Source organism: Schistocerca serialis, chromosome 2, assembly GCF_023864345.2.
Source record: "Schistocerca serialis cubense isolate TAMUIC-IGC-003099 chromosome 2, iqSchSeri2.2, whole genome shotgun sequence".
In the NCBI taxonomy this organism is placed as follows: domain Eukaryota; kingdom Metazoa; phylum Arthropoda; class Insecta; order Orthoptera; family Acrididae; genus Schistocerca; species Schistocerca serialis.
In genome coordinates, this window is record NC_064639.1 from 306,203,072 (window position 1) to 306,224,122 (window position 21,051).

Genomic DNA, 21,051 nt, shown 5'->3' on the forward strand with positions numbered 1-21,051 from the left:
AGTGTGTAGCAGAGTGACTGGCTCATCCCTCATATTCCTGCAATCATCCAGCCTTAGCCATCTGTTGTATTATATTAATTCTTTCCACTGCCTATTTTTCCCTTTTTTACTATAAGTTTTGGGTATAACAATGTGATTTTTGTTATTTTTTGTTTTGTGTGTGCATGTGTGCACATGCACACACACGTGCATGCGTGATTGAGGCATTCTTTATGTTTAATTTTGCAGTTCACATTTTAATAATTTGTGACCTTTACCGACAATTATAAAGTTTCAGTATGGGCACACAACCATGTCATATCATCATCATCCTGTAAACTACTGTGCGAAAACATTGATATTTGTGATCACTTCATCAGAGGGAACAACAACTTGTGCATTGTCTTATGCATAAGCTGCTTTTATAGACAAGAGGACTAATACACATGTACATTTCTGTACAAAAAATTTTATGCGAACAGGTAAAATGTGTCCTGATCATATTATGCAAAATTTGACTTTTTGTTTCCTCATACTATCACAGTGACTGAACATGAATTGCTGCCTGCTCCTGTGCTTCAAGGAAATGTCAAGTCCTCCAAAAATCTGTAGCAGACAATGTAAAGTACTGTTCATGTTCTGAAGAAAGTTATTATCACTTGAACAATTTTGAACTTGGTATGAAGTGTGACAGCATGGAAACCATTATCACAAATGAGTGGCAATGTTGCAATGTGAATCATACATTCTTTTTTCTCATAATTTCATAGTTTTGTCAAGTGAATTTTCCTTTTGATATAATGCTTCTTACGGAGTTTTATGGGTGTAAAGGACTGCCATGTGTATTGAGAAATTTGTGTAAGCTGTGTAGATGCATTTCTGTAAGCTTCATTGCCTATCTTTATTTAGTTGTTTTACTTTACAATTGAGCACTACAGATATTATATTTTCAGCATTATAAAACTAAATTTAATAGTAAAAATTATTGTGATGATTGATTATTGCATTAATAAACTGTAACATTTATTTATGAAAAATGTCTTACATTTCCAAAAAGAAAAAAATAGAGAATTTGGAGTGGACAGTTATACTGAGATTATGTGGTCTGTTTCTTTTTTCAGCAATAAATGAGTGAAACCGAGATGAGTCTAAACACTGAAAGAGATGATTCATTCCCTGTAATTAATGATTATGAAGAGTTCCTGAAAAAGTCAAAAACTCACTTTGAAAATACCTTCAACAAGAAAGTATCGACCACCATGTCTATTGAAGAATTCAGTTGTATAAGAACTCTAGGCACTGGTTCATTTGGCCGTGTCATGCTTGTCAGACATAAGGGATCTGGAAGTTATTATGCTATTAAAATTCTGGATAAATCAAGAATCGTTAAACTAAGACAAATAGAACATACATTAAATGAGAAGAAGATACTCCAGGCTCTCCGATTCCCTTTTATAGTTTACCTAGAATATTCTTTTATGGATAGTAATTATATTTATTTTGCAATGCCATTTGTTTCTGGTGGTGAAATGTTCTCTCTTCTCCGAAAGAGTGGAAAATTTGAAGAAACACAGTCAAAATTCTATGCAGCGCAGGTAGTTTTGGCTTTAGAATACATGCATTATCTTGATATTATTTATCGTGACCTAAAACCAGAAAACATTTTAATAGACAGATTTGGCTACTTAAAAGTTACAGACCTTGGTTTCTGCAAAGTTATAAGTTCTAGAACATGGACACTTTGTGGCACACCAGAATACATAGCTCCTGAAATTATTTTAAGTAAGGGATATGGCATGGCTGTTGACTGGTGGTCCTTTGGTGTTCTTGTATATGAAATGACTGCTGGCTTTCCACCTTTCTATGCCAAGGAGCCAATGAAGATTTATGAGAAAATACTATCGGGCAAGTATCGAAATGCACCTTCTTTTGGTAGTGACATTAAAGACCTTATAAAAAACTTGCTTCAGGTTGATGTTACCAGAAGGTTTGGTAATCTTAAAAATGGTGTCGATGACATTAAGAATCACAGATGGTTCAATAGTATTAACTGGATGGAAATCTTAAACAGAGAAATCAAACCCCCATATGTACCATCTTTAAAATCTTCTGGGGATTCAAGCAACTTTGACCAATATAGAGAGGAGCCTCTGAAGCAGTCGGGGACAGACAGATATGCAAGAGAGTTTAGAGATTTCTAAATAAAATCAGAATTGTCATTCAGCTTAGAAAGGGAGATGGGTGGTATTATTTTTATAAAGTAATCAGTTGACAAAATTTCCTCCTGTAGATTATGTGGATGAGTAATATGACAGTTCCCTTATGACTTCAGTGTTAAATAACTGACAGTCTTACAATGTGTGTGTGTGTGTGTGTGTGTGTGTGTGTGTGTGTGTGTGTGTGTGTGTTTTAATATACACGCATGTTTATGGTGTGTAACCAATAGTATAGATGCTTACTATATAGTATAGATGGTTGCTGTAACGTTGTAATTTTGTTACGTAACAAATATTTGTTCCAAATTGTGCTGAATATAAAAAAAAATATTTAATAGTTTGCTTAGAAAATGTAAGTGTTATTCACATTATCACTAATAAAAGTTTTAAAACAGTTGTGCATATGCAGTATACACTGAACTTTAATTAAAAAGATTGCTTGGGATGTAAATCTGTAGTTGTTGTGTTGTATTGTCTCTGTCTTGTTCAGAATATTTTCTATCTTGTTAGTCTCTTAGAACCATCATAACTGCAACAACATGTTTAATGAATCATTTATACTGATTTACCTTTGTCAGGTGCAAAGAACTCTTGCATATCACAAATATTTGCACCACTGTGTCATATCTCCATAGCCAACTGTGGTTAATGAGTGTATAAGTGCCATGTGGCCAGTCAAAAGGTCTGGGGTTCAAGACCCAGTCAGTCATAGGATTTTTTTCTACTACTTATAGCTTCTTTGCCTTTGGAAATGATTTGTAAATGTGAAAAATGCCAAGTTCCATGGTGGTTCAGAGACTGTGTTAACTGTAGGATCTCCTATAATTGACTGAGTAAATCAGTTTAAAGATTGAGGCCAGGATATACCACCTCCAATAGGACCATGTCTAGTAACCCACTATGATGTTTAAAACATCCGTGGTTTGAAGCATCACTACTACTTGCAATATAAAAAATTAAATCCCAAGTATACATTTTTTTTATGATGTCACAGGATATATAGATTGCCATTATGGATTAGTTCCTGAATATTCATTGTAGTTTTTCTATGTATACAAGTAGATGATTAAAATTTGCTAGCAAAATTCAGTGTTTTGAGCATTTGTTGATCAAGAGTGATATGCCTTAATTGGGGATCATAAGGTTCCCACCAGAAACTGTTACATAGATTATAGAAAGTGGCGTAAAGATGTCAAATGTTACTAGAAGACATAATTAAGACTTCATTCTTTACTCCACTTTAGATTAAAAATATTCATTAGTAACATGCTACCAATTCAAACTGCACTTCAGTAAAGATGTTTGTAGGTTTTGTGCACTTACATCCTGACAGTACAGAAAACAGTAATGAAGCACTTGTACACAGCAATGAAATTACTATTAATTCACATCAGTTGCTGAATTATTGAATCACTGAATCAATCACTGACACAATAGGACAGCAAAAAACTGATATGTATGTGCTACAAGGACACAGTTAGCAACCGTTTGAAATTATACGGCAACAAAAGACAAATAATAGAAGGAGACTAGGTAACCACTCACCATTTAGTTGAGGCATGACAGGTCAACAAGTAGTTGAGCTGTGCATAAGAACAGTCTATCCAGGTGAAGCATGTGAATGTACATTTTGTATTAGATAGCTCTGAAGAAGGAGATTGACCGAAAGCCCAGCAATATTTCTTGCCTATTTGAAGTTCCTGTTGGTGCTTGACATCTCATCTAAACATTGAGTGGTTATCCTTACTCCTTCTGTTATATGTGTTCCACCCAGGACTTTCTAGTATCATTCTAGTAACAGAAGACAGCTATGTTAAAACTTCTTTATCACTGGATAGGTAACATAGCACTTATGATCTTACTTAGCAAATGTTACAGAACAAACCAAGGCAGAAAAATCAAACTAAAATTAGTGTATATGTACTCACATAATTTTCTTTTATTCATTATAGACTATTAAATACATCCTATAAAAATCCAGGGTGAAATAACTATTGTATCATGAAAATGACTGACTGCTATTCATCATCTAGAGGAAATGTTGAGTTGTGGACAGGCACAACAAAAACACTGCTATACTTTTGGGATTTTGGCCATGAGTCCTCCTCCTAAATTAAAGTAGGAGAAGCCTTTTGACTGAAAGCTCATATGTTCAGCACAGTGCTGTAGCTGGCATAGCTGCTTGTTAATTGATGAGAGACGAGCAACTGCTACCTCATCCATCACTGCTGCTGCCAGCAGCTTAAACAGATGCAATATTTCGTGAGAGTGAATGTAGTAACTGTTAATGAATACGAAATGTGAGCATATTTACTTGCTTTATTTCCTCCTTTAGCAACTCTGATGGTGTGTTGTGCTGCATGCTGTAGCCTCTCCTGTGATACAGTCATCCTTGTGATGATATTTCCGTGGTGATGTCACTGGTTTATCTTATCCATTTCTGCAGATGTTAGTGTTGTAATAATGTTGCTCAAAATGCTGAGGCTAAATTCATTCTTATGTGGTGTTTCTTTGAGTTACTTCTGCGTTTGTGTTACAAATAATTATATTCCCTTTCCTCCATTATCCGTGATTCTCTTGCTCTGTATTTATAATTGTTCCATTTTACCAGTCTTCTTTCCATGTCATAGGTTCAGTTATACTGAACAGAAGGCATACTTCCACAAGTTCTCCACTCAGTGCTAAAGTGTTTTTTCCCCAACACAGTCAATGGCAGCTAAATAATAAGTGTCTCAGTTAATTCCTCCCATTTGTACACTAGCATTTTTGCCCTGATGAATCTTAATTAACTATTTCATTGTACTGCTGCTTATCAAAGATGATACTGTTCTCAACAATGTTGACTTCATATTATTGGCAATTCTTGTACCAGTACTGTTGCCAGAAACAATCTTTCAATGCTTATTTTACTTAACCAAAGTTCACCCATTTAGCTACTCCATGCAGTCACTTATCTTGCATTTAGCCAGTAAAATCAAAATCCTTTTTCTGATTTGATGACCCTGTGGATATAGGTTATACTTACTTCAAGATAGCTGTTGGGTACAAGTTGCCAGACATGTTGAATCGTTGAAACTACTGCACATTCGGACAATAATCTACTGGTACCCTGTCTGATGATGCAACATGTGCCTCATTTGCTCAGCAGTCATCTTGTATTCTTCATGTAACAGTGCCTCATTTGCTCAGCAGTCATCTTGTATTCTTCATGTAACAGCTATTTGTGATATGAAACAATTCATACTGTGGTGCGATGGTAGATGACATGACACGATAGTGATTGATTTCAGAGAAAAATACAGTATTGTAAGCCAACAATTCATTTTTACAGTTTCACTTTGTTATACATATCCCCCCCCCCCCTCTCTCTCTCTCTCTCTCTCTCTCTCTCTCTCTCTCTCTCTCTCTCTCTCAAACATTGGTCATTACAAAAAGGGGATATGTTGGGGAATGTAATTTTTGAGATAATAAAACATTTTTCTCCTTCAATAACTAAGTAATATTTATAGCCTTTTTCCTGGGCTCAGTTTAATGCTCAAGAAGATTAATAGTGCATATTTGAAGTGTAGCCTGCCTCCATAGGTGAGTGATCAGTGTAGGTAGCTGTCTTGCAGAAGGTTCAGGTTTGACTCCTGCTACTGCGCAGGATTTTTCCTTGTGGGAGGACAGCCGTGAGTTGCACTCAGCATCATGATGCCAATGGAGAAGCTGCTTGAATGAAAAGTAGTGGCTCCATGATCTGACAAGTCAGCCAAATGGCTGGGAGAGTGGTGTGTTGACCACGTGCCCCTCCATACAGCAGCCACTCCTATAAAAAGAATTGAAAGGCACTGCATAGGAAGCAGCATTTTGTTACTGGTTTGTAGTATAAAAAAATGCAATATATTGAAATGCAACAGGAAATGAAGCATTAATGTAAACATCATGCTTAGCCAAAGTCCTATAAGATAAAATAACTCCACATTAAAGAGACAAAATGGAGTTGCTTTCAGTAACCTTTATTACAGCTTAATAAAGAGCAATTTCAGTCTTATAGCAGATATTTCAAAGTGAACCCCCAAAGTTAAAGGTAGAACTTCAGATATATAAAGCATCACTTTGTCAAACCTTGTCCTCAGCTCATTCCTTGTCACAAGATGACCATTCGTGTATCTTTATAGAAGCAACTGTGTTGTGTCAGAATGTTCTGCTTCTCTTCTTCAATGTTCTGACGTTTTTTCATAGTAATGGAAATTTTCACATTGAGTGCCTTTCGTCTGAGCAGTGTTACAGATACAGTGCCAGGTTTTTGTGAAGAAAATGCTGAGTAGCTTCATTGCCAGTGTAAAATCTAGCACATACAAATCCAGGTTTATTGTTTGAAATCGCAAATACTAAACTTGCACTGGAGAAAACATTATTTTCTCTTTGCTTTTTACCCTGAGTATGACTGTTGAGCAGCAGGTCCTCTAATAATATTCTGGCCACCAGTCTTTTTAAGTTTGGAAGATCATTAGAAGTGACTGCATTTTCAGCAAATTTATTATTTATGCTAGCATACTTGATTGAGGTATTATTTTGTTCTTGCAATTACACACTGCCTGGTCTTCTAACTTTTCATTTCATAAATGAATGACCTCATTGTTCAAATAGGAATGGTCTTACAAAACATTCCCAGATGAATCAGAGCAAGTGTAAGTTGAATAACACTAAGGTTTTTAATTTGACCCCTTCATTTGTCTGGAAAATACAGAGTTCTTTCACTGATGAGAGGCTATTATTCTGAAAATAATGAAGCAGAAATGAACATGCCTTATTTGGATACTGCCTTCATATAATGTAAAGAAATAGGTTTTAATGTCTTTAAGATTCTTAATACTACAGTTGCTTATAACAGAATATTTCTTGTCGTGATATATGCTACAAAAAAAGGTTCCATATAAAACTGAAACACGCTTCTAGTACAGCATATTGTTTGTACATTTTTCCTGTGCTTCTTATATTTTAAAATAAAATATCTTACAACAATCTTTGAGAACCACAAGTTCCCCAACGGGTGCTGCCTTGTCAGAGTCACACAAATTTGAGATTCATATTTTAACCCCTTGCTCCTCATACTTATTTCAAACACCCACTTGTGGTCAGCCAAAGCGCAGAGAAACATTTTCAAGAAAGTAGTTTAAATAACCCCGCCCCCCTCCCCCCCTCCTCCCCCATGAACCCTGGACCTTGCCATTGGTGGGGAGGCTTGCGTGCCTCAGCGATACAGGTGGCTGTACCGTATAGGTGCAACCACAACGGAGGGGTATCTGTTGAGAGGCCAGACAAACGTGTGGTTCCTGAAGAGGGGCAGCAGCGTTTTCAGTAATTGCAGGGGCAACACTCTGGATGATTGACTGATCTGGCTTTGTAACACTAACTAAAACGGCCTTGCTGTGCTGGAACTGCAAGCGGCTGCCATAATTTTTCCCGAGGGCATGCAGCTTTACTGTATGGTTAAATGATGATGGTATCCTCTTGGGTAAAACATTCTGGAGGTAAAATAGTCCCCCATTTTGGATCTCTGGGCGGGGACTACTCAAGAGAACGTCATTATCAGGAGAAAGAAAATGCATTCTATGGATCGGAGCATGGAGTGTCAGATCCCTTAATCGGGCAGGTAGGTTAGAAAATTTAAAAAGGGAAATAGATGGGTTAAAGTTAGATATAGTGGGAATTAGTAAAGTTCAAGGAGGAACAAGACTTCTGGTCAAGTGAATACAGGGTTATAAATACAAAATCAAATAGGGGTAATGCAGCAGTAGGTTTAATAATGAATAAAAAATTGGAGTGCAGATAAGCTACTACAAACAACATAGTGAACGCATTATTGTGGTCAAGATAGACATAAAGCCCACGCCTACTACAGTAGTACAAGTTTATATGCCAACTAGCTCCGCGGATGATGAAGTAGTTGATGAAATGTATGATGAAATAAAAGAAGTTACTTAGGTAGTGAAGGGAGACGAAAATTTAATAGTCATGGGTGACTGGAATTCGAGAGTAGGAAAAGGGAGAGAAGGAAACATAGTAGGTGAATATGGATTGGGGCTAAGAAATGAAAGAGGAAGCCGTCTGGTAGAATTTTGCACAGAGCATACCTTAATCATAGCTAACAATTGGTTCAGGAATCTTAAAAGAAGGTTGTATACATGGATGAATCCTGGAGACACTAGAAGGTATCAGATAGATTATATAATGGTGAGACAGAGGTTTTAAATTGTAAGACATTTCCAGGGGCAGATGTGGACTCTGACCACAATCTGTTGGTTATGACCTGTAGATTAAAACTGAAGAAACTGCAAAAAGCAGGAATTTAAGGAGATGGGACCTGGATAAACTGACCAAACCAGAGGTTGTATAGAGAATCAGGGAGAGCATAAGCGAACAATTGACAGGAATAGGGGAAAGAAATGCAGTAGAAGAAGAATGGGTAGCTCTGAGGGATGAAGTAGTGAAGGCAGCAAAGGATCAAGTAGGTAAAAAGACGAGGGCTAGTAGAAATCCTTGGGTAACAGAAGAAATATTGAATTTAATTGATGAAAGGAGAAAATATAAAAATGCGGTAAATGAAGCAGGCAAAAAGGAATACAAACGTCTCAAAAATGAGATTGACAAGAAGTCCAAAATGGCTAAGCAGGGATGGCTAGACGACAAATGTGAGGATGTAGAGGCTTATCTCACTAGGGGTAAGATAGATACTGCCTACAGGAAAATTAAAGAGACTTTGGAGAAAAGAGAACCACTTGTATGAATATCAAGAGCTCAGATGGAAACCCAGTTCTAAGCAAAGAAGGGAAAGCAGAAAGTTGGAAGGAGTATATAGAGGGTCTATACAAGGGCGATGTACTTGAGGACAATATTATGGAAATGGAAGACGGTGTAGATGAACATGAAATGGGAGATACGATATTGCGTGAAGAGTTTGACAGAACACTGAAAGACCTGAGTCGAAACAAGGCCCCGGGAATAGACAACATTCCATTAGAACTACTGACTGCCTTGGGAGAGCCAGTCCTGACAAAACTCTACCATCTGGTGAGCAAGATGTATGAGACAGGCAAAATACCCTCAGACTTCAAGAAGAATATAATAATTACAATCCCAAAGAAAACATGTGTTGATAGATGTGAAAATTACCGAACTATCGGTTTAGTAAGTCACAGCTGCAAACTACTAACACGAATTCTTTACAGACAAATGGAAAAACTGGTAGCAGCCGACCTTGGGGAAGATCAGTTTGGATTCCGTAGAAATATTGGAACACGTGAGGCAATACTGACCTTACGACTTATCTTAGAAGCAAGATTAAGGAAAGGCAAACCTATGTTTCTAGCATTTGTAGACTTAGATAAAGCTTTTGACAATGTTGACTGGAATACTTTCTTTCAAATTCTAAACGTGGCAGGGGGAAAACACAGGGAGCGAAAGGCTATGTACAATTTGTACAGAAACCAGATGGCAGTTATAAGAGTCGAGGGGCATAAAAGGGAAGCAGTGGTTGGGAAGGGAGTGAGACAGGGTTGTAGCCTCTCCCCGATGTTATTCAATCTGTATATTGAGCAAGAAGTAAAGGAAACAAAAGAAAAATTTGCAGTAGGTATTAAAATCCATGGAGAAGAAATAAAAACTTTGAGGTTCGCCGATGACATTGTAATTCTGTCAGAGACAGCAAAGGACTTGGAAGATCAGTTGAACGGAATGGACAGTGTCTTGAAAGGAGGATATAAGATGAACATCAACAAAAGCAAAACAAGGATAATGGAATGTAGTCGAATTAAGTCGGGTGATGCTGAGGGTATTAGATTAGGAAGTGAGACACTTAGAATAGTAAATGAGTTTTGCTATTTGGGGAGCAAAATAACTGAAGATGGTCAAAGTAGAGAGGATATAAAATGTAGACTGGCAATGGCAAGGAAAGCGTTTCTGAAGAAGAGAAATATGCTAACATCGAGTATAGATTTAAATGTCAGGAAGTCATTTCTGAAAGTATTTGTATGGAGTGTAGCCATGTATGGAAGTGAAACATGAACGATAAATAGTTTAGACAAGAAGAGAATTGAAGCTTTCGAAATGTGGTGCTACAGAAGAATGCTGAAGATTAGATGGGTAGATCACATAGCTAATGAGGAGATATTGAATAGAATTGGGGAGAAGAGGAGTTTGTGGCACAACTTGACTAGAAGAAGGGAACTGTTGGTAGAACATATTACTCAAGTCAAAGAGAAATGAAATAGCACCAGGAGGCTTGAAAAATGGGTCCTGTCCCACAGACCAAAGAAACTAATGAAACTACTGAAGCTAAGTCTTCATCTTCAGGACATCACTACGAATCTGATAAGAACATCCCTGTGATCACCGAAGACAGCAGCAATGCTCACATTGGTAATCCACAAGATGTTCGACAGGCTTCCACTCGACAAAAGACCTGCTTTATTAGGGAAGCTCCAAGAATGACTCATCAGGCAGAACTGAAATTAGGCAACCTGACTCAGAAAGTACTGGAGGGACTTCAGCTGCAGTAGTCACTACCACAGATGTCGTGAAGGCTTGCCCAAATGTGATGACACAATTGACTCAGATCCCAGAAGATAGCCGGATATTATTGATGATTGTGTTTGAATGACTTTGGTCATGAGAGGCCCTTAAAGAAGTTGAAGAATGTCCTAAAAACGTGGACAACCAGCACTTCAACCCAGCACATTACTGCTATTTTTTGAAGCATCTAGAAAAAGTATGCAAAGAGCAAGGACACCGTCTTTTGCTTTCATTGCAAACTTTTTTTAGTGGTCTTCAGTCAAAATTGCAAAGATTGATATAAGTGACTGGCAAGACCTCGCTTTTTATCCCAAAAGTAATGGGAAGTGTACCATACTCTTGAATTCACACAAAAAGTGTATCATGCTTCCGGAAGGACCGAAAAATTCAAGTGCTGTTGATGGCCCTCATCAAAGGCTACTGAATACTGAAAACAAACACTGGAAAAATGTTCTTCAGTATTTAATAGCAATGACAAACATCCTGGGTCAGCAATGTTTGCCTTTGAGAGGTATGTCTTTCACATGACAACAGAAACATCTTGAAATTCATTGAATTATATGAAAAGTTTGTTGCTGTGATGAGGGGGTACCTGCACAGAACAAAGCAAGGGGAGAACAAGGGTAATCATCATCTTGGAAAAGACACAAAGAATGAAATAATTCATCTAACTGGGTCATCTATAACCAACACCATTTTATTAATGATGAAATTTGCAAAGTATTACAGTGTCCATCTGGACTGTACATCAGATAATTCAAATGTTGAGCAGACGACAGTCATGGTACACTTCGTCCAGGAAACACAACTGTAAGGTGCATATGATGTCCAAATTTGTGAGCATTTTCTGGGATTTCTTCCAATGGCTGGTTCTTAAAGCTCCGCTTTAGCGCAGGTTGTACTCAAGTTCATGGAAGATGAAAAACTCTCGTTGGTTATTATGAGAGGTCAAGGGTACGTCAACTGGGCAAACATGAAGGGAAAGCAATCTGGTCTCAGGAAAAGAATTTTAGGTTTGAACAAGAGAGCATTCTATTTACCATATAGCATTCACTCACTGACTCTTGCTGTAAACAATTCCCCTATATCTTCCCAGTAAGCTGTTTCCATGTTTTCAACAATGAAGAGTATGTATGATGTCTTCTTGTCCTCCGTTCGGCACTGATGTTGAAGCCGCTGAGTGATACTAGGTGGGAAAGCTGCATCGATGCACTTACTCCCCTGAGATTTCAAATTGGAGGAGTTTATGATGTGCTTGTTCACTTATGAGAAGAATTCGATGGCATGACCACTCACGAAGCCTCAGCACTTGGAAATAAAATAAAAAATTACACCTTTCTTAATTCTCTACTACTTCACACTCATGTAGTCCTTCCAAAGCATTGACATAAATGTTTCTGAGGCAGAGGAAATGCTTGAAAGGATGAAAGCACATCTTTTAGATGTAATCACCACATCTTTGGATGAGAAATTTACTCAGTTGAGGTCTCATTTTGATTTTCTGCACAATGGCAAGTTGAAGAATACATCTTCTGATATCCCGGATGAAAAGTGTAGAAACCTCGCAGTGGTTTTGCAAGACAATGAGTCAAGTGATGTTGATGCACTGGAGTTGAGGGAAGAACATGCAGTGCTTTCGGTGTTTGGTGAATATATCCAATAGAGACTTTGAAGTATATAGGAAGATATAATTTTTGACCCAATGTTAACATTGCTCCAACAGTTCTCCTGTACAATAAGCTAAACTCATTTAGGTGAACTTGCAACCATATCAGTTGAGCATGGGCATGCAGAAGACTGAAATTATGAGGACTGAGTGAAAGGTTTTGTGCAAACGAATGCCAGGAAGGTACAATTTGTCTTTTTTTTTTTTTTTTTTTTTTTTTTTTAAATATTCATTTGCTTAGTTCTTTACTGTGTTGTTTTTTATTTTGTTCAATACAAAATAAATTGTTATGGTACACATTACTGTTCAAAGCAAATTAATATGAAAATTTTAAATTGTGTTGTTATTATACAGGGCTATTACAAATGATTGAAGCGATTTCATAAATTCACTGTAGCTCCATTCATTGACATATGGTCACGACACACTACAGATATGTAGAAAAACTCATAATGTTTTGTTCGGCTGAAGCCGCTTTCAGGTTTCTGCCACCAGAGCGCTTGAGAGCGCAGTGAGACAAAATGGCGACAGGAGCCGAGAAAGCATATGTCGTGCTTGAAATGCACTCACATCAGTCAGTCATAACAGTGCAACGAAGTTCAACAAAGACCCACCAACTGCTAACTCCATTCGGCGATGGTATGCGCAGTTTAAAGCTTCTGGATGCCTCTGTAAGGGAAAATCAACGGGTCGGCCTGCAGTGAGCGAAGAAATGGTTGAACGCGTGCGGGCAAGTTTCACGCGTAGCCCGCGGAAGTTGACGAATAAAGCAAGCAGGGAGCTAAACGTACCACAGCCGACGGTTTGGAAAATCTTACGGAAAAGGGTAAAGCAGAAGCCTTACCGTTTACAATTGCTAAAAGCCCTGACACCCAATGACAAAGTCAAACGCTTTGAATTTTCGGCGCGTTTGCAACAGCTCATGGAAGAGGATGCGTTCAGTGCGAAACTTGTTTTCAGTGATGACGCAACATTTTTTCTTAATGGTGAAGTGAACAGACACAATGTGTGAATCTGGGCGGTAGAGAATCCTCAAGCATTCATGCAGCAAATTCGCAATTCACCAAAAGTTAACGTGTTTTGTGCAATCTCACGGTTTAAAGTTTACGGCCCCTTTTTCTTCTGCGAAAAAAAACGTTACAGGACACATGTATCTGGACATGCTGGAAAATTGGCTCATGCCACAACTGGAGTCTGACAGCGCCGACTTCATCTTTCAACAGGATGGTGCTCCACTGCACTTCCATCATGATGTTCGGCATTTCTTAAACAGGAGATTGGAAAACCGATGGATCGGTCATGGTAGAGATCATGATCAGCAATTCATGTCATGGCCTCCACGCTCTCCCGACTTAACCCCATGCGATTTCTTTCTGTGGGGTTATGTGAAAGATTCAGTGTTTAAACCTCCTCTACCAAGAAACGTGCCAGAACTGCGAGCTCACACCAACGATGCTTTCGAACTCATTGATGGGGACATGTTGCGCTGAGTGTGGGAGGAACTTGATTATCGGCTTGATGTCTGCCGAATCACTAAAGGGGCACATATCGAACATTTGTGAATGCCTAAAAAAACTTTTTGAGTTTTTGTATGTGTGTGCAAAGCATTGTGAAAATATCTCAAATAATAAAGATATTGTAGAGCTGTGAAATCGCTTCAATCATTTGTAATAACCCTGTATTTTGTTTTCTGCAGCATACATTATCAGTACACAACTGTAAAAAAAGGTTCATTTACAGTAGCGATAAAATTATTTTCAAGAGGTATATTTGTTTAAATTATGAGGCTGACTTTTCATGTCAGATTTCCTCATCTACCAAAAAATTGACAGATTTTAATATTACACAAACATCTTTTTAAAAATGGGTAGGAGGCAATTTTGCAGCTCACACAGGGCAGCAGTTAGGCTTGCACCAGCCCCATTTAGGCCTCAATAGTGTTTCACAAAAATAGCATTGTCTTCTGCCCAAGAATTCCCATTTGATTTCATGAAGTATTCCTGTAATACTTGCATGTCGCTCGAACACATCGGTAACAAATATAGCAGCAGCACATCTGAACTGCTTCAGTGTCATACTTCAGTCTGACCTGATGGAGTCCTAAGCACTCAAGAATAAAATGATCTTCTTTACAAAATGAGCTACACTTTCCCAAAATTCTCCCAATAAACCAAAATATATCATTCTTCTTTTCTACTGTTGCCCTTACATGCTCATACCATTCCATACCAGTTTCCAACATTATGCACAGATATTTAACTGTTAAGACTGTGTCAAACAGCACACCACCAATATTGTATTCAAACATTATAGGGTTGTTTTTCCTCCTGATCTGCATTACCTTACATTTTTCTAAATTTAGAGCAAGCCACCATTCATCACACCAAATAGACATTCTGTCTATGTCATCCTGTATCCTTCTACAGTCACTCAAGTGATGATACTTTCCTATATACTATGGAATCATCAGCAAACAGTTGCAGATTGCTGCTCACTCTGTCTAACATATCGTTTGTGTATATGAGAACAAGAGTGGTCCTATCACACTTTCCAGGGGCACTGCTGATGATACCCTTGTCTCTGACGAATACTCGCTGTTGTGGGCAATATACTGAGTCCTATTACGTAAGAAGTCACTGGGCCCCTCACATGTCTGGGAACCTATTCTGTATGCCTTCACTAACAGTCTGCAGTGGAGCAATGTGTCAAATGCTTTCTGGAAATCTATGAACATGGAATCTGTCTATTGTCCTTCATCTGTGTTTAACAGGATATCCTGTGGAAAAGGGAAGTTGAGTTTCACAGAAGCAGTGCTTTCTGAATCCATACCCGCTGTCCACAGCTCGTGGTCGTGTGGTAGCGTTCTCACTTCCCACGCCCGGGTTCCTGGGTTCGATTCCCGGCGTGGTCAGGGATTTTTTCTGCCTCGTGATGACTGGGTGTTGTGTGATGTCCTTAGGTTACTTAGGTTTAAGTAGTTCTAAGTTCTAGGGGACTGATGACCATAGATGTTAAGTCCTATAGTGCTCAGAGCCGTTTTCCATACCCGCCAGGGTATTCGAGAGCGCTAATGCGCTGCTTCCTGGACTCGGTAGGCACGCCGGCCCTGGATCGAATCCGCCCAGTGAACTAACGATGAGGGTCAGTGTGGTTTTTAGGTGGTTTTCCACATCCCGCTAGGTGAATACCAGACTGGTCCCCATATTCCACCTCAGTTACATGACTCACAGACATTTGCAACACACGTTTGCACTATTCCATGGATCACACTAGATGCAGACAGTTGGGGTACACACATTCCGTCCTGGGGGGGGGGGGGGGGGGGGGGTATGGCGTGGTGACAGGAAGGGCATCCAGCCACACCTTAATATTAACATGCCAAATTCGGTTAACCATAACAGCAGACCCCGCAAGTCGGGATGATTGCTTGGAAAGAGAAGAAGTGCTTTCTACATACATGCTGATTTGTGGAAAGAAGCTGTTCTCCCCCAAAATTTTTTTATGTTCAAACTTAGAATATGCTCAAGAATTCTGCAGCAAAGGATGCTCATCTGTAATCTTCCATATCCATTCTTTTACTCTTCTTATGTCTGCACTTTCTTCCAGTCGCTTAGGACTATACATTGGGCACGAGATTCATGATACATGCAAGCTAATAAAGGAACCAGTGCTGAGGACTACTCTGTAAAGCCGAATTCCGATGCCACCTGGACTTATTTGTTTTCAACTCTTCCAATTGGTTCTCAAACCCAGGAAGTCGGTGTGATGGTCAAATGGTGGCATGTCTCTATGATCCACCTCTGTGAATGACATTTTTAAATGCCAAATTTAAAACTTCAATTTTCCTTTTGATGTCTTCTGATGCTACATCAGACTGCTCAAAGAATGACTGGATAGAAGCCTTTGACCAATTTAATGGTTTTATACATAACTAGAATTTTCTCTCGTTCTCAGCAAGATCTTTCTCTGATCTATGATGGTGGAATTAGTTGTATGTCTCATGCATTGATATCATTATAGTTGCAGGAATTTCTACAAACATTTGCCTATCAACTTTTCTACATCCTTTTTTGATCCAAGAGTGCAAAACTCTGCTTCCGCAGTTTTTTCCAAATTTTGTTATTAAACCACAGCATGTCTTTTCCATCCTTATTAACTTACTCGGCACATACTTCTCCAGAGCATGACTTACCATCAGTACAAACTTTGCCCATAATTCCCCTACATCCATCATAATTTAACTAAATGATAATAGTTTGTCGTCTAAGTAGGATGCTAATAACTGCTTATCTCATCTATCCAGCATAAAAACTTTCCTAGCCTTCTTGACGTATTTGTGAACTGCTGTAACCATTGACGCTATATTGACATCATGATCACTAATCCCTGTCTCTATACTGACACTGTTGACAAGGCAGGCATGTTTGTTGCTATCTATCTATATCCGAATCCCACTCCAGCTACTGCCGGGTCTGGGTGCTGATGAGTCCTCTCCATTTGGCTCGGTCCTCCCACCACTTTTCTTCCTCCACTTGCAGCCAGTCCACACCTCTCCTTTCTACAGATATTCTCACTTTTCCACCATGTTCTTGGGCGCCCCTAGGTCTTTTCCCATCCATCTTTAGTTCTTCCATAATTTTGGGGAGTCTCTGCCCATGCATCCTCTTAACATGCCACACCATCTTAATCTCTTTCTTTCAATTTCTTCTCTCATACTTTCTTGTTTAAGGTCCTTTCTAATCTCTACATTCCTTACTCTGTCCATTCTTGTTTTTCCCTTAACTGCTCTGAGAAATTTCATTGCCCCTGCTTGCAGTCTGCTCCAGCCCCTTTCTGTCATTGTCCATGTTTCTCCACCATAGGTGACAATAGGGATGTAATACTTCTTATACATAAGGAGTTTTGCTCTTTCTGAAACTTCATTATTCCAAATCAGGTGTTTTATTGTTTGGTAGAAACTGCCTCCCTTCTGTAACCTAATATTAATTTAGTTAGTTATTCTTCCATCCCTAGATATTTCACTCCCTAAATAAGTGAAACTTTCTACCACTTTGAGGGTTTCTCCATTCAAGGTAATATTTCCGTTGATCCCTTTCTCTCTTCCAAATATCATTACTTCACTCTTATCTTTATTTATTTTTAATCCATACCTTTTCATTATTTCCTTCCACGCATCAAGCTGTAACTGTACATCTACCTCTTTATCACCCCATATTCCATATCACCTGCAAAAATCATCTTTTTGTCTTTTTCTTTTACTATATCTTTAACTGCCCTATTCATTCCCTCCATCACAACATTAAAAAGTGCAGGAGATAGAATACTTCCGTGCTTGAGTCCTTGTCTTATTTCCAAGTATTCAGAGTTCCCCAATGGTGTTCTAATTCTACAATTGTGTCCTCTGTACATTGTCTTTATAACATTAATGTATCCATCTTCTATATCTATCTTCTTCATTTCTTCCCAGAGTCTTTCCCTGTCAACTGAGTCATATGCCTTTTCTATGTCTATAAAAACCATTATCAACCTTTTGTTATACTCCCAACTTTTTTCCATCAGTTGGCAGATAGAAAATATCAGGTCGATAGTGTTTCTTCCTTTCCTGAACCCATGCTGTTCTTCACTCAGCTCCTTTTCTATCTTTTCACTTATTCGATTTAGTAAAATTCTTTCAAAAATCTTGGCTGTATGACTTGTAAGGGTTATTCCCCTTGGCTGTATGACTTGTAAGGGTTATTCCCCTGCAGTTTTTACAAAGTCTTTTATTGCCTTTCTTGAAGACGGGAACAATGTCTCCTGTTCTCCAGTCATCAGGTATTGTACTATTTCTCCACACGCTTGATAGGACTCTATACAGCCACTGCATTCCCACTGGACCTGCTGCTCTTATCATGTCCACTGATGCTTCATCAGGTCCTGGGACTTTCCCCCCATTCATCTTCTTCACAGCTTTTTCCATTTTTTCCCATGTAATTTGTCCTAATTCTGCTTCCCAACTTCTCTCAATTTCTCCATTATTTGTTGTTTCCTCATGTACCTGCTCCTCAGCGTTTAACAGCTTCTTAAAATGTTCTTTCCAGAGATCTTTTATATTCCCTGGATCTTCAATAATGGTACCATCCTCTTTTTCCATCTTTACTGGTACTTCAGAAGCCTTCCTTTTATTTTTCATCATTTTATAGAACATTTTCTTATTGCTCTTCACATCTTCTTCAAGTTTTTATTGTAAACTCTTCACATGCCTTTTTCTTTGCTGTTTCCGCTATTTCTTTGCACTTCTTCTTTTCCTCTATATATCTTTTATGGTCTTCATCATTTTTAGTTTTCCACCACTTTCTCCATGCTCCATTTTTTCTTCTAACTGCTTGGATTGTGGTATCATCCCACCAACTTGTCTGTCTTATTTTTTCCTTTCCAGATGTTCTGTCACGTACTTTTTGTGCTGCTTCGACTAAAGTGTCTTTGAATAAACTCCATTCTTTTTCTATGTCGCAGAAAACTTCTTTTGGAAATTTTTGTGTGATTAATTCTCTGTACTTCTCAGCACATTCACTCTCCTTCAATTTCCAATCCCATATTCTCACCACTTTCTTCTGTTTTCTATTTTTCACACACTGATTCATTTTCCATTGTCCCACCAGTAATCTATGGTCTCTATCTGCACTCACACTTGGAATTACCTCCACATTTGTTACTTTCTCTCCCCATTCGCTATCTACTAGAATATAATCAATTACACTCTTGGTTCTTCCGTCCCAACTGTATCTGGTGATAACACCACTTTCTCTCTTCATAAACCAGCTGTTTGCTATTTTCATTCCATTCCTCTGGCACAAATCCAGGAGTCTTTCCCCTTCTTCATTTCTGCCTCCATATCCAAAACATCCCAATACTTGCTCAAATCCCTTTCTGTCTTTGCCTACCTGTGCATTAAAATCTCCCATCACTATATTAGCACTCTCTATACGGTTTTCTAACACATTTTCAAAGTCCATCTTCTCTTCTTCGCTACATCCCACTTGAGGTGCATAAATCTGGATTACTTTTAGTGTTTCTTTTTGGAATCAAGGGTTTAAGATTATGATCCTGTCTGATATATATCTCACATTTTCAATACAGCTTTGTACATTCTTATTCACCATCACTGCCACACCATTTCTTCCAGACCTGTTATTCCCACCCCAGTACAGTTTTCCTCCTCCTCTCAAATTCTTCTCGCCTTCTCCCTTCCACTTTGTTTCACTTAATCCCAATATATCTAACTTCCTCTCTGTTAGTACATCTGTCATTTATTACATTTTTCCATTGAGGATTAATATATTAAGGGTGCCAATATTTAGGTTATTTCTTAGTCCAGTTGGTTTCATCTTCTTGTACTGATGAATATCATCAGGTCTCCCATCATTTGCACCAGTACTTGAAGAAGCAGTGGGGTCAAATCCTGAGCGGTTCGTTCCAAGGCTCGTCTGTGTTTTGAAAGCAATATATGAAGACTTTCCTACTGGCGTGCTAGCCCTAACGCAAGAAAGGATTTTCTGTTGGGGTTGTCTCCCTTAGCCTTTGGAGTTTCTCCTCCATCACAAGGCATTGGTTCCCTTCTCATTTAATCCCCAGAAAGGAGGGTTGCCTCATCTGCTAGTTACGCCGTTCCGAAGTTTTCCTTCTCCGCTGTCACTGCCATCTACATCTACATCTACATGATTACTCTGCAATTCACATTTTAGTGCTTGGCAGAGGGTTCATCGAACCACAATCATACCATCCCTCCACCATTCCACTCCCGAACAGCGCGCAGGAAAAATGAACACCTAAACCTTTCTGTTCGAGCAATGATTTACTTTATTTTGAATATCATTCCTACCTATGTAGGTTGGGCTCAACAAAATATTATTGCATTCGGAAGAGAAAGTTGGTGACTGAAATTTCGTAAATAGATCTCGCCGCGACGAAAAATGCTTTAATGACTTCCATCCCAACTCGCGTATCATATCTGCCACACTCTCTCCCCTATTACGTGATAATACAAAATGAGCTGCCCTTTTTTGCACCCTTTTTAATGTCCTCCCTCAATCCCACCTGGTAAGGATCCCACACCACGCAGCAATATTCTAACAGAGGACGAACGAGTGTAGTGTAAGCTGTCTCTTTAGTGGACTTGTTGCATCTTCTAAGTGTCCTGCCAATGCAATGCAATCTTTGGCTCGCCTTCTGCACGATATTATCTATGTGGTCTTTCCAACTGAAGTTGTTCGTAATTTTAACACCCAGGTACTTAGTTGAATTGATAGCCTTGAGAATTGTACTATTTATCGAGTAATCGAATTCTAACGGATTTCTTTTGGAACTCATTTGGATCACCTCACACTTTTCGTTATTTAGCGTCAACTGCCACCTGCCACACCATACAGCAATCTTTGTAACTGATACTGGTCTTCGGATGACCTTACTAGATGGTAAATTACAGCATCATCTGCGAACAACCTAAGAGAACTGCAGACCATTAAGGTCTTCACCCGTAACCCTGGGCATGGGTTCCGTGTTATACCCCACAAGATTGGGTATGTTTGTAGCTACCAGGTCTAAATTATTTTCATTGTGGCAGGTCGTTGAACTAGCTACTCAGGACTGTTTTTG

General features: G+C 38.7%; 1 protein-coding gene across 1 annotated transcript; it reads left to right on the top strand.

Annotated features, from left to right (window-relative positions):
- The first annotated feature begins 1,121 nt into the window (after window positions 1-1,121).
- Window positions 1,122-2,180, top strand: LOC126455927 (cAMP-dependent protein kinase catalytic subunit 1-like). Its single transcript, XM_050091684.1, has one exon. It carries the CDS (start codon window positions 1,122-1,124, stop codon window positions 2,178-2,180), a length of 1,059 nt encoding a protein of 352 aa, XP_049947641.1.
- The last annotated feature ends 18,871 nt before the right edge of the window (window positions 2,181-21,051 follow it).